Genomic DNA, 18,308 nt, shown 5'->3' with positions numbered 1-18,308 from the left:
AATAAGGCACTAAAGTAAAACTGCAAACAAAAAAAGGAAAATAAATTAACTTTATGTCCTGAGTACAATGCGTTATGTATGGTGTACCCAGAAAGAGTAACAGCTGTAATCGCATCCAACGGTGATTCTAAAATTTATTGAATCAGGGGTGTGAATACTTATGTAAATTCGATATTTCTATATTTCATTTTCAATATATTTGCAAAAAAAATAAAAAACACGTTTTCACTTTTTCATTATGGGGTATTGTGTGTAGATGGGTGAGAAAAAAATATCAATTTTGAATTCAGGCTGTAACAACAAAATGTGGAATAAGTCAAGTGGTATGAATACTTTCTGAAGGCACTGTATCTGCTGAGGACAGGTGAGTCATTTCGATACCTGCATGCTTTGAGGCAACCCTAAGCACTGCGGTGCACCACGGTAGTTATAGTCTTAATGTACTTTCTCACAGTATTATATTAATCCTTGACAGTAACCGAGGAGACTACAATCTCTAACACATATTGGCAAGACCTTTTACAGTTGCATGCAGGTAGCAATCAGATTAGTCCGAACAAAATGGAAACACATAGTGCATTGAGAAAGAAGAAACTTTGAGAAAGAAGAAACTTTACAGGGAAATCATTTTCGTTCATGGTCGCTACTTCTGGTAGGCTACTTCCTTTTTACGGAACTTGTTTAGAGCTTATTTGAAGAAGGTCGTTCTCAGGACGTGCGAGCTTTCTGTTTGAGCCTACTTCAGCGGGTGTGTTTCGGAAGGCAAGGACACACATTGGACCAGGAAAGTGCTCAAGACCGAGGGTCAAGAGCACTGTGCGATCGCATCACCTGCAGATGGCAATTGACAAGAGCAATGCGTTCGAATCGCTTTTTAGGACTTAACATTGGACTCCAATTCACAGTCAACGATATTGATGTGTATTATTTAGAAATTAGATCAGCAAATAAGAATGTTTTGCATGCATGTTAAATCCATAGCGTATGTTTAATTTTAGTTAAGTATATCTTGTATTTACTTTGAGTTGGTAGACGTTTTTTTTTAAGGAACAATATAATGAAGTTCAACGGGTATTTAAAATTTAGAATTGGTGAGGCGATGGACCTCAAACCAACAACTGTTTCCCTTCGCCACTCTACAATGTTCAACAAAACAGCTCCCACTTTGGACCCTTACATTGTGCTAAAGGTGGACGAGTACAAAATTGGACAGACGCATACAAAGCAGAAAACCAACATGCCAACTTACAACGAAGAGTTCTGCCTCAATGTCAACGACGGCAAGCATATAGAGTTGGCTGTATTTCATGATGCACCCATAGGGTATGACGACTTTGTTGCCAACTGGACAGTTCAATTTGAGGACCTGATAAAAACCTTGAACACAGAAGAGACTTTTGAAGGATGGGTGAGTAGCTTTAAGCCCTGGGCAGTTGGCATTGTGAGGATGGATAGGGATGTGGTTGTCATGAGGAAAGGTTGACATGCTTGCCTGATACACTTTTATTCTCTTAGCAATTCAGGATAAAAGCAGAATTAATATAGTCAGACTGTAAGACACATGCAGTCATTAAAGGGAGTCAAAGTACACTGATAATGCTTTTTTTTAACTCTAAGTAGTTCCCTTGGGGAACTTTTGGGGATTTTGCATATTCAGGTAATCTATAAATATTTGGGCCAATGTGTGACATTGGGATCAACATTTCTAAACGGTTTGAAACATAAATAAAAATTATTTTCGTGCAGTTCCACATGTGTACTTAGAGGAATAAAAGTGAATATATGCTTAGATCAGGCTGCTTGTAGCTGGTTTGATAATTATTTAAAAGACAGAACAGTGTGAACTTACTGATGGCGTTAAATCAGGATTTTTAGACATATCAAAAGGTGTCCCATAGAGTTCGATTCTTGGTCCAGTTCTTTTCACGATTTATATTAACGTCATTGGTCTATCTGTACAAAACTGTAACTTTCATCTGTACGCAGATGACACTGTTGTATACGCTACTGCCCCTATGGCAGCTCAGGCTCTGTTGAATCTTCAATCTGCTTTTACTACCTTGCAGAAAGGTTGAAGAAGTTGGTACTAAATGCTGGTAAAACCAAGTACATGTTATTGTCCAAATCATGTAATAATGTAACTGATGATTTGTGCATAAGTATGTTAGATGGTGCCCCCATTGATCGTGTCCCCGCCTATAAATATATGGGCATCTGGATTGACGAAAAGCTATCTTTTAAAAAGCATGTTGACGAGTTAGTCAAGAAATTAAGAATTTAGTTGGGCTTCTTCTATAGGAATGGGGCTTGCCTTTCATTAACTAGTAGAAAACAGATAATTCAGTCTACATTCATACCTGTTATAGATTATGGCGATATTATATATATGAATGCAGCTACCAGTGTTTTGAAGCCCTTGGACACAATATATCATAGCACACTTCGTTTTATAACATCTGACAGTTTTGACTGGAAAATAAGTATTTGGTCACCTACAAACAAGCAAGATTTCTGGCTCTCACAGACCTGTAACTTCTTCTTTAAGAGGCTCCTCTGTCCTCCACTCGTCACCTGTATTAATGGCACCTGTTTGAACTTGTTATCAGTATAAAAGACACCTGTCCACAACCTCAAACAGTCACACTCCAAACTCCACTATGACCAAGACCAAAGAGCTGTCAAAGGACACCAGAAACAAAATTGTAGACCTGCACCAGGCTGGGAAGACTGAATCTGCAATAGGTAAGCAGCTTGGTTTGAATAAATCAACTGTGGGAGCAATTATTAGGAAATGGAAGACATACAAGACCACTGATAATCTCCCTCGATCTGGGGCTCCACGCAAGATCTCACCCCGTGGGGTCAAAATGATCACAAGAACGGTGAGCAAAAATCCCAGAACCACACGGGGGGACCTAGTGAATGACCTGCAGAGAGCTGGGACCAAAGTAACAAAGCTTACCATCAGTAACACACTACGCCGCCAGGGACTCAAATCCTGCAGTGCCAGACGTGTCCCCCTGCTTAAGCCAGTACATGTCCAGGCCCGTCTGAAGTTTGCTAGAGTGCATTTGGATGATCCAGAAGAGGATTGGGAGAATGTCATATGGTCAGATGAAACCAAAATAGAACTTTTTGGTAAAAACTCAACTCGTCGTGTTTGGAGGACAAAGAATGCTGAGTTGCATCCAAAGAACACCATACCTACTGTGAAGCATGGGGGTGGAAACATCATGCTTTGGGGCTGTTTTTCTGCAAAGGGACCAGGACGACTGATCCGTGTAAAGGAAAGAATGAATGGGGCCATGTATCGTGAGATTTTGAGTGAAAACCTCCTTCCATCAGCAAGGGCATTGAAGATGAAATGTGGCTGGGTCTTTCAGCATGACAATGATCCCAAACACACCGCCCGGGCAATGAAGGAGTGGCTTCGTAAGAAGCATTTCAAGGTCCTGGAGTGGCCTAGCCAGTCTCCAGATCTCAACCCCATAGAAAATCTTTGGAGGGAGTTGAAAGTCCGTGTTGCCCAGCGACAGCCCCAAAACATCACTGCTCTAGAGGAGATCTGCATGGAGGAATGGGCCAAAATACCAGCAACAGTGTGTGAAAACCTTGTGAAGACTTACAGAAAACGTTTGACGTGTGTCATTTTGTTTTTGACCAAATACTTATTTTCCACCATAATTTGCAAATAAAATCATAAAAAATCCTACAATGTGATTTTCTGGATTTTTTTTTCTCATTTTGTCTGTCATAGTTGACGTGTACCTATCATGAAAATTACAGGCCTCTCTCATCTTTTTAAGTGGGAGAACTTGCACAATTGGTGGCTGACTAAATACTTTTTCCCCCCACTGTATAGGGCCTAATACAGAACCCCCCCTCCCCATAAAAAAAAGTAGGCCACCACTTTAAGAATAATGCTTTTTTAAACCTTGCCAATGCATTGATACTCAAATTATTATTATTACATTCTAAAATATGTGAGAATAATGTGGACATTGCCTGACTGTAGCATATGTGGCCGACACAGGCCATGAATAGCGGTAGCATGAATCTCACCATTGCTGTTTTTATAATGAGAAAGTGACAAAAAAACAGGTTCCTTTTTTAATGGAAGTATTTATATGGAAAGCCAAGTTGAAGCCAACATTAGATGTTGTCATAATAACCCCACATGGTTTTACCACAACAGAGTAGCACAACACCCTTCAAATGAAGCGGTGGGAAACAAACGAAAGTAGCCACATCTCTCACAAAAACGGTTCAAAAATGAAATCACGGATAAATATAAGGGACCAGGAGAATTTATAAATTGGCTACAATAATTACAATAACTTTTCAAGCACCATATTGAGGACATTTCTGATTTTCAAGGTAGGCCTATTCCAGTAGCCTACTTGAATTTCTGAGCTCCAAATTCAAGTTAAAGTACAGTAGCTTAGGCTACTTCAAGCTCCTTGTATTGTTTAAAATTGCAGGTGTAACATGGAAAACAAAATGTATTTGTGATGTTATTTCATTACCAGATCATATTGTGAATAAGCCCATTAGGCTATGTAATTTGTTGTCATTATATCCAGAATAATTAATAGGAATAGCATTGGGTGTTGTGCAATAGTCTATCCTACACAATTGCAAGCAGTAGACTTGGTGTCCAATCCAGGCACAAAAACATATGAGGCTGGCTGGAAACCATGAACTGATTAGCTTACCTTGATGCTTTCTCTTTTAAATCTAACAAGACACTGCTGTAAATCAAGCAGACAACAACAGAGGATCAATATCAATTGCTAGGGATATTAGATCCAGTGTGGATCCAGGCATAACTGTCTTCACCGGTGTAACGAATGAGACACCAAAATATTCAGGACATTCCTCGCAAACACCTTTTTTTCCAGTACTTGGGCTGTTGTTGCATCACATGCACTATCACAACAGCTGTTCTTCACTTGATTGTCAATCGGAAAATTCCTTCCTGGATCAGATGATGATGTGTGAAAATATCATGGCTTAACTAACCAGCTGGACACCAAATGTGCATCCAACAAGTATTATGCATAATTATTGAAGAAGCATATCAATGACAGTATCAATTTAGGTTTTACGTATTAAGGTAAGGTGACTCTTTCGGTTAGAAGCATTCGATTTTGCAATGCATAGCCTACATTATTTTGGATTTGTGTGCCCATGAAAACTGTTTTCACCTAATAATATAAGGAGACACTAAATGTAACATAGTTGCACTGCATTTCTAAGATCTGTCTGAAAGCTAGACCTAGGATTCTTAGGGGTTCAAGTTCAATGTCTAATTTAACTGATTAATGCTTAATATATGATATAACAACAATTTACACTGCCATAAATGCAAGGACAGAAAAGTAATGTTTTATGTCACACGATTTTGGACAAATCCATCAAGAGACCAACCATGATAAAGGGCTAAACATAGGTTTTAAATCAACTCGTGAATTTTATTGAACATAGCTATGATCCCCCTTTATATCTTAATGTAATGACATCTAAGGCATGCAGATCCCATAGTCTCCTTTTCCAATATGAAGCTTCAGCATCTTCAGCAGCTCATTATAGGTGGCATCTTAGTGGATACCTCTGTGTGTTTAGCTTAAGCCTGTCAGAAAGGCAAAGGTGACATCAACAAGAGATATTTGTATTTATTAGGGATCCCCATTAGCTGCTGCCAAGGCAGCAGCTACTCTTCCTGGTGTCCAAACACATTAAGGCACTTACATTACACATAAATGAAAAGATAAAACAGTAACTCATATAACATTATTACACCACTACATCTCTACATTACAAAATGTATAATAACACCATACAACAATATTACAATGTACGTGCGTGTTCTAGCGTGTGTATGTGTATGTCTGTACCTGTGTATGTGTGTGTCTCTTCACAGTCACCGCTGTTCCATAAGATGTTTTTTTAATCTGTTTTTTAAATCTGATTCTACTGCTTGCATCTGTTACCTGATGTGGAATAGAGTTCCATGTAGTCATGGCTCTATGTAGTACTGTGTGCCTCCCATATACTTGGGGACTGTGAAGAGACCTCTGGTGGCATGTCTTGTGGGGTATGCATGGGTGTCCGAGCTGTGTGCTAGTAGTTTAAACAGACAGCTCAATGCATTCAGCTTGTCAACACATCTTAGAAAAACAAGTAGTGATGAAGTCAATCTCTCCTCCACTTTGAGCCATGAGAGATTGACATGGATATCATTCATGTTAGCTCCCTGTGTACATTTAAGGGCCAGCCGTTCTGCCCTGTTCTGAGCCAATTGCAATTTTCCCAAGTCCCTCTGTGGCACCTGACCACACAACTGAACAGTAGTCCAGGTGCGACAAAACTAGGGCCTGTAGGACGTGCTTTGTTGATAGTGTTGTTAAGAAGGTAGAGCAGCGTTTTATTATGGACAGACTTCTCCCCATCTTAGCTACTGTTGTATCAATATGTTTTGACCATGACAGTTTACAATCCAGGGTTACTCCAAGCAGTTTAGTCACCTCAACTTGCTCAATTTCCACATTATTCATTACAAGATTTAGTTGAAGTTTAGGGTTTAGTGAATGATTTGTCCCAAATACAATGCTTTTAGTTTTTGAAATATTTAGGACTAACTTATTCCTTGCCACCCATTCTGAAACTAATTGCAGCTCTTTGTTAAGTGTTGCAGTCATTTCAGTCGCTGTAGTAGCTGACGTGTATAGTGTTGAGTCATCCGCATACATAGACAGTGGCTTGTCGTTAGTAAAGATTGAAAAAAAGTAAGGGGCCTAGACAGCTGCCCTGTGGAATTCCTGATTATACCTGGATTAGGTTGGAGAGGCTTCCATTAAAGAACACCCTCTGTGTTCTGTTAGACAGGTATCTCTTTATCCACAATATAGCAGGGGGTGTAAAGCCATAACTCATACGTCTTTCCAGCAGCAGACTATGATCAATAATGTCAAAAGCCGCACTGAAGTCTAACAAAACAGCCCCCACAATCTTTTTAGGATCAGTTTCTCTCAGCCAATCATCAGTCATTTGTGTAAGTGCTGTACTTGTTGAATGTCCTTCCCTATAAGTGTGCTGAAAGTCTGTTGTACATTTGTTTACTGTAAAATAGCATTGTATCTGGTCAAACACAATTTTTTCCAAAAGTTTACTAAGGGTTGGTAACAGGCTGATTGGTCGCTATTAGAGCCAGGGAGCTTTACAATTCTTAGGTAGCGGAATGACTTTTGCTTCCCTCCAGGCCTGAGGGCACACACCTTCTAGTAGGTTTAAATAATTAAAGATATGGCAAATAGGAGTGGCAATATCGGCCGCTATTATCCTTAGTCATTTTCCATCCAAGTTGTCAGACCCCGGTGGCTTGTCATTGTTGACAGACAACAATAATAACCACACACGCCTCTGTTGTGCTAATGTGCTAATTATGCTACCCGCTAGCAGTATGTTAAGTATTGCATTGTAAAGTGTGCTGGAAACCACAACCTTCAGAGACTTTGCATCTAATTCCTGTGACTTGCCTATCTTACTGCATGTCATATACAGCTGCTTACATACAGCCACTGCCAGAGATAGATGTTAATGTGATGGTATCGAGCTGGTATTACTCTCCACATTTCTCTTTGGTTGATGTGCATTGCTTTGGGGGCTACATCACCTCTGTATACCGTAGTAGGCTACTACTGGTTTGGAACTGGAGAGCAAATTGCCCTCTGCAACAGTTTCATTCGTCTCTTTTACTTTCGGTCCTAGAGAAGTAAACAAGAAATGTGATTGATGTGTAACCTGAACATGTGCATGCCTGGGAGTAGATCAGGTATCGTCTGTGTGCCTTGAGACTCAACGCCCTCCAGTGGCTGTCTGGCCTTCTTATTATCTCTCATTGTCATACAGTACAATGGTCTGACATACTCAAAACCTAATCTGTGTCATGGTGCCCAAAAGCTATTAACAGACAGCTCACTCCTCTTGAAAAGTAGAATCTGAGTAGATTTTTTTGCAAAGCTTCCACCAGGAACCAACCAATGAAGGCCAGAGTCAAGTACAGTGGGTGTGTCTGTGAGGTTTGATAGACATGTAGGCATAGCCTGGCTTCACTCTTTTACGAGATGCAGGCATGACAGTATTTATCGGATAGATCTGAACTGTGAGATCAGGGTGACGTGTTCGATGCCAATATAGCGAAGTGACCCACAGTGTTTGTCATTATACCATGATGAAGACAGCTTGTCTGTCCAAACGTTGGTTATTAAATTATTGCATCTGAGCTCCTAGAGTGTGCAGCTCTCCTTTTCTTTTTCAAGTGTTCTACTCCGCTAGCCAACACCTCGCCTAAACAGGTGTGCGTTTCTTCCACCTCCAGATGTGAACTGTGAAACTTGTTTTGCTTTGTTAGCTCTCAGATGAAGTGCATGGGGCCGTATACGTATGACGTATAGAGTAAAGACTAGAGTAGAGAGTAGGGCACAGGCCTCCACACGCCCACACCACTGTTATTGAAGGTGGTGTTATTGAAGGTTTCCCACCATCTGCTTTACGCTCAAGGGCTCCAAGTCTCTCCCCATCCCATCTCATCTCTCTTGTTTTATAGCCTCTCTTGGTTCAGAGCCAAGTACAGCACTTTCTCTTTCTCATCTGTGTTCCTCTCTAACCAGTACAATTTTGCATATTAACCACAAAACTTCAGTGTCTTTGATCTGAGGGGGGCTGTTGGCTCACACACACACACACACACACACACACACACACACACACACACACACACACACACACACACACACACACACACACACATACACATGGCTGGATAGGTTTATGTATCTAAACAAATAGCAGTATGAGGCGTTACCTTCAAGAGAGCAGCTCAAAATAGAAGCATGCAGTCATATCTGTTGTGTCTCATGGGCCTGTGGCTCAGCCTTATGTGCCATCCACCCACTCCTCTCACACCCCACTCACAGCCTTAACACTGGGGGCCAGTTTCCACTAAGACCCACAACTTACACCTGTGATGGCTTCATTACTGGTCTGTATTGAACTATCCTTCAGGTTCATCTTGACAGTCTTGTCTCTGCTTTTAAGCAGAAGTGGATGGAGTAGACTCAGTTTAACTGTAAATGTTTGTCAAGAGCTGTCCCCCCTCAGAAAAAATAACTTCCCCTTACTGTCATGTGGTACTCAGTCAGCCAGAGTTCCTGCTTTTTAAATTGAGTGTGGTCGTGTCAGCATCAAAGCCTGTTTTAGTCTGAACTCTTCTGTCTTCATCTGACTGGATTTCTGTCTGCCTCAGCTGATTCACTGAAGACACAGGTCCAACGCTCTCAGAAAAAGAGAGAACCGGACCTAACAGTAATCTCTAACATAACACATGTTCTACTGCTGAGGCTCAAACATAAGGAAATGTAAAACCCCAGACTAAGTACACCATCAGATGTAAGACCAGGATAATTCCACCTCTATCTCCTTAACTATTCACCTTGACATGACATCACCCTCCACACATGTAGGCTAATAGTTTGTGAGGGTGTGTGTGTGTGCTCAGCTGTACACAAAAGAAACATGTGTGGAGGGTGATGTCATGTCAAGGTGTTATGTTAGAGATATACCCTCCTCATAGCAATACAGAATTATCTAACAGACCAAGAGAGAGACAGGCTGGTAGAGATGACTGAATCAGGATGGAGATGATCTTGCAGTATCAGTCCAAGGTTTTCCATTGGGGCGTCTGTCTGACTAGAACTGTGTCTGTAGTTTGTGCTGTAAGTAACCTCAGTTTCCATGAAGTGGTTAGTGCATGGCCTCCGCACCGCAGCACAGTGGAGGTCTTTCTCTCTGTGTCTTATTATGTCTATTGTCTGTCTCTGTCTGTATGTCTTCTTTATACTTATCCTACTGTCTGTGTGAGATGGATGTTATTTTGAGTGAAGCAGGGTGTCATTTACTGAAGCTAGCTAAACCAGCTGGACCTGCTCTCTAGTCTCTCCTCCACATCGCTCACATTCTCCCCACATTACATACACACTCAACCGTTCACATCACATGCACCTACATGCTACATACCGGTATGTTAAACAAAGATCTAACATAATATGTCTACACAGATTTACATACCTATAACACACTCACCCTACACCTTGCATAGGGGAGAGTGGGGTAAGTTGAGCCATGTTTTACATTCAGAATCACTCCATCAAGGGAAATATAGTATTCTTTCTAACAAATATATCTACATATACTGTATTTCTGGAGGTTGTGTATCCCTGGAAATAATCAGAATTCATGTAAACGTTACAGTTTTGAAAACATAGCTTGTCCAAAAAAAGTGTTCTCTTGGCACAACATACCTCGGGTATGGGTTAAGTCGCCTCCAAATTTCTCTGCTGAATGAAATAGTTCCACTACCTTTTTAAAACCATGTCTATCTTTATTTCCCAAACACAATTCAACACAATCACAGTTACTTTTAGTCTTTTAATCATTTTAAGCATCTTTTAAAACAGGCTTAACACCTAACAAACACTATTGTTACCTTATATCCCAGGGATAATGCTTTGCATTACGCATGGGAAGAAAACACTTCAATTTGCTCATCTTGCCATTGGTTCAACCATTGGCTCAACTTAGCCCATGGCCATTGGCTCAACTTACCCCAACTAAAACATTTAACCCACACAGCTACAATCATACTAGGTTTAGGACCTCATATTGAAGCTAATAGTGACCCAAACTGATGTATAGAACAATCTTAAAAGTATCTACTTTGGTTTAGATACAAGCATCATGAAACCTCTAATACAATAAATTCATTTGACTTGGTGAAAACACGTTTTATTTTAACCCAACTTACTTACCACTTTTTCCATGTGTTTTTTTTCCCTCCATGAAATCATGACCTCTTCCTAAATATTTGGTCAAATGATACATTTTTTGTATGGTTTCCTAGAAAAAAAAAGTGGTTCAACTTACCCCTTTGGCTCAATTTACCCCTCTCTCCCCTATAATAAATATAGATTATATTGCATTACATGTGCTGGTTTGGGAGTTACCTGGTTGGGAGTTACATGGTTAGCTTTTGCTCATTAAATAGTCTAGTCTAATGTCTAGTCTCCTGTGTTTGTGTGCAGGTGGACCTGGAGCCAGAGGGCAAGGTGTACATCCTCATAACACTCAATGGCTCCTTCATTGATGGTAAGGATTTTTCGTTGTATCTCACACCAACATCGATCTATTTCATCCATAGATGGCAATACTATCTCCCTCCCTCTCTGTTCGTCTGTCTTCTTCAACACAGCCCCTGATGCAGCTGATTACTTACAGGCTGTCAGAAACAGATATTCATCATCACAAAAACCTGTTTGTGTGTGTTCGTGTGTGTGTGCGTTCGTGCATGCATGCGTGTTGTGTGAATGACTTACTGTAAGACATACTGTAGATGCTTTGACTGATGGGAATCTTATCTCCTTCTTTGTTTCCTTTCCGATAGAACATTGTTGCTTTAATCATTCATATTTTTTCCTCTGTTCTCTGTCTGACAAACATACTCCCCTCTGGGTCGTTCCATTTAATTTCAGCAAGCCATGACACCCACCATCTCAGATTGTTCAGAAATTGTTTCTGTAGTTAGAAACAGAAAAGATTGGCATTCCTACAACATTATTTTGTTGAAATATAATTTGACCTAAATATAATTTGAGCTAATTGATTGCACCCAAATTCTGCATTTTAATTTGTAGTATTAATATAATATTCAATAAACATCTGATTTGGACCAAACTTTTTTTCTAACAATGAGTAAGACATGAGTAATCCAAAGATATGGTCAAAAGCCACCCACGGACCCCCCACACCCCACCCCAATCCCAACTCAACAACGAGTATACAGTATCAGTTCTCTATGTTTCACAAGTAGTATGGAGCTGCGGCTCTGAGTATTGTTTCTTCATCCTATGTAATATATTCTCAGTGAATTTGGTTATGGCAATTTTTTTCTGCTCAGAGAAATATGTCATTGAAGTTGTTAGGTTTATGTTCCATCCTACATCCTGATATTACTAGGTTGTGACCACTAGATGGTGTGGTTCCTACTATTAGGTGATTCGTTTTAAAGGTGATTTTTGAATGACTACCTCATCTCTGTACCCCACAGATACAATTATCTGTAAGGTCCCTCAATTGAGCAGTGAATTTCAAACACAGATTAAACCACAAAGACCAGGGAAGTTTTCCAATGCCTCGCAAAGAAGGGCACCCTAGTTTTTGCCATGGTGAGCAAATCAATCAAAAACAGCTAATAGCTGACAGTTGAATGCCATACTCGGTGTAATACTCCACCATCTCTCTCTCTCTAGGGTGTTGGGACTCCACATCATGCACATTTCTGTTGTATACGTGTGGTTTCAACACCTCACAAATAAAACGTCAGTTTAAAAACAACTCTAGACATGCGCACACACACACAAGCATATACCATCCATGATATGTGTTTTGTGTACTCATTTTAACATCTGTCTGACCCCCATACCATTGTGTTCCCCGGTTCTCAGATGACGCCACGGGGAAGGCGAAGGTGTTCAAGCAGTTCAACAGGAAGAGGCAGGGGGCCGTGAAACGCAAGATCCACCAGGTCAACGGACACAAGTTCATGTCCACCTTCCTACGGCAGCCCACCTTCTGCTTCCACTGCAAAGAGTTCATCTGGTAAGGGCACACCCACACACTCCACTGCCCTCACCTCAGAGAGTTCATCTAACGTGATACACATACTGTGATTGTATTGTCGATTGTGTATAATAGAAACAGCCAATTACAATATATTTATTATGTAAACATTATGCCTTGCATGATTTCTGACTGTCAGGTCTTCGGTTACAGGGGTATGTTTGGGAAGCAGGGCTACCAATGCCAAGGTAATTGACACTGTTTTCTTTCTTGGGTCTTTCTTTCTGCTTTCTGTCTCTCTTTTCTCTCACTCTCTTTTCTCCTTCACACCATTCTGTTACCACCCGCCCACTCAGACAGGAAGTAAGTGCTACTCCACAGAGACTGAGCCCTCACACCTCTTTTATTATAGAGTTGCTGAACCCAACCACCATCTCATCTTGCAGTGCCTGGCCTCTATCTCACAGACCCTCTGTTTAAAGTTCACTTTCATGAAAATAATTCAGCTGCATGCTCTTTCTCCGAAACAATTTATTAAAATCACCAATGTTTCAGCAGGAAGATGATGCCTTTGTCAGAGTATCTTTCTCTAAATGACAGGATCAGTGACATACATGGTTTCCATGTTTTCATTCTTATCTGTGTCTGTTTCCCAGTATGCACCTGTGTGGTTCACAAGCGATGTCATCAGTTGGTTGTCACGGTGTGTCCACGCATGAAGAAGCCTGTCAAAGAGCCGGTGAGACAACATACAGAGACCAGCCATTTGACCTTTAACACCATACCCTTAGTACACTACAATAATGTTGTAACAGCTCTGTCATGTCATCACTATGACACCCACACCTGAATGCATACTCCAAAAAAACACCATCTCATCAATGGAATGTGTTCTGACAATGAAATACACTGTGAAAAAATGTCTGGGGATTCCAGAGTTAAAATAGGCTATTCTACGGGTGCATTGTGTTACAGCTGATAGACCTTAGACGTAGACGTATGATGCACAGATATGTATTCAGCACCTGTGTGTTGATCAGGGACCCTACCCAGGATATTGTTTGTGTGGAATTTGTCAATGAGGCAGAAAGGTGTGTGCCAACAACATCAAGCTACTGAATATTATCACACATATTCTACAAGTACATGAAATACATTTTAGGGAACTTGTCTCAACCTGAGATTCAATGTTCAGTACCATTCAAAAGTTTGGACACACTAACTCATTCAAGGGTTTTTCATGTACTTGTAGAATGTAGAAAATAGGACAATAACCCAACAGGACAATGACGCAACACACCTCCAGGCTGTGTAAGGGCTATTTGACCAAGAAGGAGAGTGATGGAGTGCTGCATCAGATGACCTGGCCTCCACAATCACCCGACCTCAACCCAATTGAGATGGTTTGGGATGAGTTGGACCGCAAAGTGAAGGAAAAGCAGCCAACAAGTGCTTAGCATATGTGGGAACTCCTTCAAGACTGTTGGAAAAGCATTCCAGGTGAAGCTGGTTGAGAGAATGCAAAGCTGTCATCAAGGCAAATGGTGGCTACTTTGAAGGATCTCAAATATAAAATATATTTTGATTTGTTTAACCCTTTTTTGGTAACTACATGATTCCATATGTGTTATTTCATAGTTGTGATATCTTCACTATTATTCTACAATGTAGAAAATTGTAAAACTAAAGAAAAACCGAGTAGGTGTGTCCAAACTTTTGACTGATACTGTATGCTGAACATTCAGGTTTCATGTCCCGGTCTATTACACATATGAACAAACCATACCACTGAAGAAAAATAGGAATGAAACAGATTGACACCTGACTTAGTAATATACTGGTATGTGAAGAAAATCATTTCTGTTTGTTAATTAATTATGATGCCATATGATGGTTTGCTTGAGCATACACTGCCACCTGCTGGCCATGTGTTTTATAACATGCAGTATCTAGACTCGTTCCCCCATTCAAACCTAGGTCAATGGGATGACATACTGATGAATTCTCATTCACAGACCACCAACCAAGGCTTCAGTATCAACGTCCCCCATAAGTTCAACATCCACAACTTTAAGGCTCCCACCTTCTGTGACCACTGTGGTTCTCTACTGTGGGGCCTTGTCAGACAGGGTCTACACTGCAAGAGTAAGATTCTTTCTCTCATTTATCATACTCTCTCTTTCTCTCAGATGTTTATAGACAGGTATAAAATGTTCATGGCTTATTAACCTGTACTTCCTGTGTATTGTGTGTCTGTCCTCTGCAGTTTGTAAGATGAACGTGCACATCCGCTGTAAGGGCAACGTAGCACCGAGCTGTGGGGTCAACAGTGTGGAGCTGGCCAACAAGCTGGCAGAGATGGGCCTGCAGGCTGGGGGGTTCTCCAAACGCAACTCACTGGTGAGAAAGAGAGGTTAAGACACACATACATACAGTGCCTTCAGAAAGTATTCACACCCCTTGACTTTTTCCACATTTTGTTGTGTTACAGCCTGAATTTAAAATGGATGAAGTTATATGTAAGATCCCTCAGTCAAGCAATGCATTTCAAACACAGAAGGAAACCGGTGAGGGATTTCACAAGGCCAATGGTGACTTTAAAACAGTTACAGAGTTTAGTGGCTGTGATAGAAGGAAACTGAGGATGGAGCAACAACATTGTAGTTACTCCACAATACTAACCTAATTGACAGATGGAAAAGAAGGAAGCCTGTACAGAAAACAAATATTCCAAAACATGCATCCTGTTTGCATCAAGGCACTAAAGTAATACTGCAAAAAATGTGGCTAAGCAATTCACTTTTTGTTATGTTTATGTTTGGGGCAAATCCAATACAACACATTACTGAGTACCACACTCCTTATTTTCAAGCATACTGAAAATCTATGGCAAGACCTGAAAATGGTTGTCTAGCAATGATCAACAACCAATTTGACAGAGCTTGAAGAATTTTGAAAAGAATAATGGTCAAATGTTGCACAATCCAGGTGTGGAAAGCTCTTAGAGACTTACCTAGAAAGACTCACAGCTGTAATCGCTGCCAAAGGTGCTTCTACAAAGCATTGACTCAGGGGTGTGAATACTTATGTAAATTAGATATTTCAGTATTACATTTTCAGTAAATGTGCAAACATTTTGATAATCATGTTTTCACTTTATGGGGTATTGTGTGTAGATGGGTGAGAAAAATTATCAAATTAATCAATTTTGAATTCAGGCTGTAACACAACAAAATAAGTCAAGGTGTATGAATACTTTTCGAAGGCACTGTACATACATACCAATATGAACATACTCAGTAGTTAAATGCTCATCCTGTTGTTCCCCAGTCCACTGGAGGGCAGGGCCAGGAGCAGGCCCTCAGTGTGAGGAGGGAGAGTGGAAACCCTGAGCAGCAGACCAGACTGCTGGGCATCTCTGACTTCACCTTCCTACAGGTGCTGGGAAAGGGCAGCTTTGGCAAGGTGAGACAACCACCATAGAGCAATACCACCATGGACTGTGTGATGGTCTAGAGTTGGGTACCGGTAATTAACGTATGTGTGCTGTGTGTTCCTATTTCAGGTGATGCTGGCTCGGTTGAACAGCAGTGAGCGGGTATTTGCAGTGAAGGTGCTGAAGAAGGACATAATTCTGCAGGACGATGATGTTGAGTGCACCATGACAGAGAAGAGAGTGCTGTCACTGGCCAGCTGCCACCCCTACCTCACTCAGCTCTACTGCTGCTTTCAGACACCGGTGAGAGACACATACATTCGTGGTCAAAAGTTTTGAGAATGACACAAATATTGGTCTTCACAAAGTTCGCTGCTTCAGTGTTATGAGATATTTTTGTCAGATGTTACTATGGTATACTAAAGTATAATTACAAGCATTCCATAAGTGTCAAAGGCTTTTATTGACAATTACATTAAAAGTTTATGCAAAGAGTCAATATTTGCAGTGTTGACCCTTCTTTTTCAAGACCTCTGCAATCCACCCTGGCATGCTGTCAATTAACTTCTGGGCCACATCCTGACTGATGGCAGCCCATTCTTGCATAATCAATGCTTGGAGTTTGTCAGAATTTGTGGGTTTTTGTTTGTCCACCTGCCTCTTGAGGATTGACCACAAGTTCTCAATGGGATTAAGGTCTGGGGAGTTTCCTGGCCATGGACCCAAAATGTCAATGTTTTGTTCCCCGAGCCACTTAGTTATCCCTTTTGCCTTATGGCAAGGTGCTCCATCATGTTGGAAAAGGCATTGGTCGTCACCAAACTGTTCTTGGATGGTTGGGAGAAGTTGCTCTCGGAGGATGTGTTGGTAACATTCTTTATTCATGGCTGTGTTCTTAGGCAAAATTGTAAGTGAGCCCACTCCCTTGGCTGAGAAGCAACCCCACACATGAATGGTCTCAGGATGCTTTATTGTTGGCATGACACAGGACTGATGGTAGCGCTCACCTTGTCTTCTCCGGACAAGGTGTTTTCCGGATGCCCCAAACAATCGGAAAGGGGATTCATCAGAGAAAATGACTTTACCCCAGTCCTCAGCAGTCCAATCCCTGTACCTTTTGCAGAATATCAGTCTGTCCCTGATGTTTTTCCTGGAGAGAAGTGGCTTCTTTGCTGCCCTTCTTGACACCAGGCCATCCTCCAAAAGTCTTCGCCTCACTGTGCGTGCAGATGCACTCACACCTGCCTGCTGCCATTCCTGAGCAAGCTCTGCACTGGTGGTGCCCCGATCCTGCAGCTGAATCAACTTTATGAGATGGTCCTGGCGCTTGCTGGACTTTCTTGGGCGCCCTGACGCCTTCTTCACAACAATTGAACCTCTCTCCTTGAAGTTCTTGATGATCCGATAAATGGTTGATTTAGGTGCAATCTTACTAGCAGCAATATCCTTGCCTGTGAAGACCTTTTTGTGCAAAGCAATGATGACGGCATGTGTTTCCTTGCAGGTAACCATGGTTAACAGAGGAAGAACAATGATTTCAAGCACCACCCTCCTTTTAAAGCTTCCAGTCTGTTATTCTAACTCAATCAGCATAACAGAGTGATCTCCAGCCTTGTCCTCATCAACACTCTCACCTGTGTTAACGAGAGAATCACTGACATGATGGCAGCTGGTCCTTTTATGGCAGGGCTGAAATGCGGGATTAAGTACATTTTCATGGCAAAGAGGGACTTTGCAATGAATTGCAATTCATCTGATCACTCTTCATGACATGCTGGAGTATATGCAAATTGCCATCATCAAGACTGAGGCAGCAGACTTTGTGAAAATTAGTATTTGTGTCATTCTCAAAACTTATGAACACGACTGTACACACACACACACACACACACACACACACACACACACACACTTGCGAGTCTGTAGCTGTAATGCCTAGAGTGTCCTGTTGAGGCAGCAGTGACCTGACGTTATCTGAGTGTGAATGTAGCACAGTGTGAATGACCCTCTGCATGACAGAGCTATTCTCCCACCCAGGTCAGAGCCTAATCTGCTTTAGCTGTTTGAACCCTCGCTGGCCTACTTCACTTTGGATCAAAATAGAGCAGCGTTGAGTGATGGATCCATGATACAGCCCATTTTCTTTTTCTTTTTTTTTCCTCAGGCTACCACTTCATATCTACACCCCTTGTGTTTG

The 18,308-nt window shown here is 41.2% G+C and overlaps 1 protein-coding gene across 1 annotated transcript in view; it reads left to right on the top strand.

The window, feature by feature from the left end:
- Positions 1-514: 514 nt before the first annotated feature.
- The window catches only part of LOC121539355 (protein kinase C eta type), a 34,146-nt gene continuing 16,352 nt past the window's right edge, over positions 515-18,308 (top strand). The window contains exons 1-9 of the mRNA XM_041847776.1: positions 515-1,408; positions 11,142-11,205; positions 12,561-12,714; positions 12,889-12,923; positions 13,332-13,414; positions 14,691-14,820; positions 14,942-15,075; positions 16,006-16,140; positions 16,241-16,414. Coding sequence (XP_041703710.1) covers positions 1,058-1,408; positions 11,142-11,205; positions 12,561-12,714; positions 12,889-12,923; positions 13,332-13,414; positions 14,691-14,820; positions 14,942-15,075; positions 16,006-16,140; positions 16,241-16,414 — 1,260 coding nt within the window. The 5' untranslated portion in view covers positions 515-1,057. The remainder of the gene's footprint in view (positions 1,409-11,141; positions 11,206-12,560; positions 12,715-12,888; positions 12,924-13,331; positions 13,415-14,690; positions 14,821-14,941; positions 15,076-16,005; positions 16,141-16,240; positions 16,415-18,308) is intronic.

Source organism: Coregonus clupeaformis, chromosome 25, assembly GCF_020615455.1.
Source record: "Coregonus clupeaformis isolate EN_2021a chromosome 25, ASM2061545v1, whole genome shotgun sequence".
NCBI classification, from domain to species: domain Eukaryota; kingdom Metazoa; phylum Chordata; class Actinopteri; order Salmoniformes; family Salmonidae; genus Coregonus; species Coregonus clupeaformis.
Note: the sequence above shows the minus strand (reverse complement) of the source record. Positions and strands in the feature narration are given on the sequence as shown.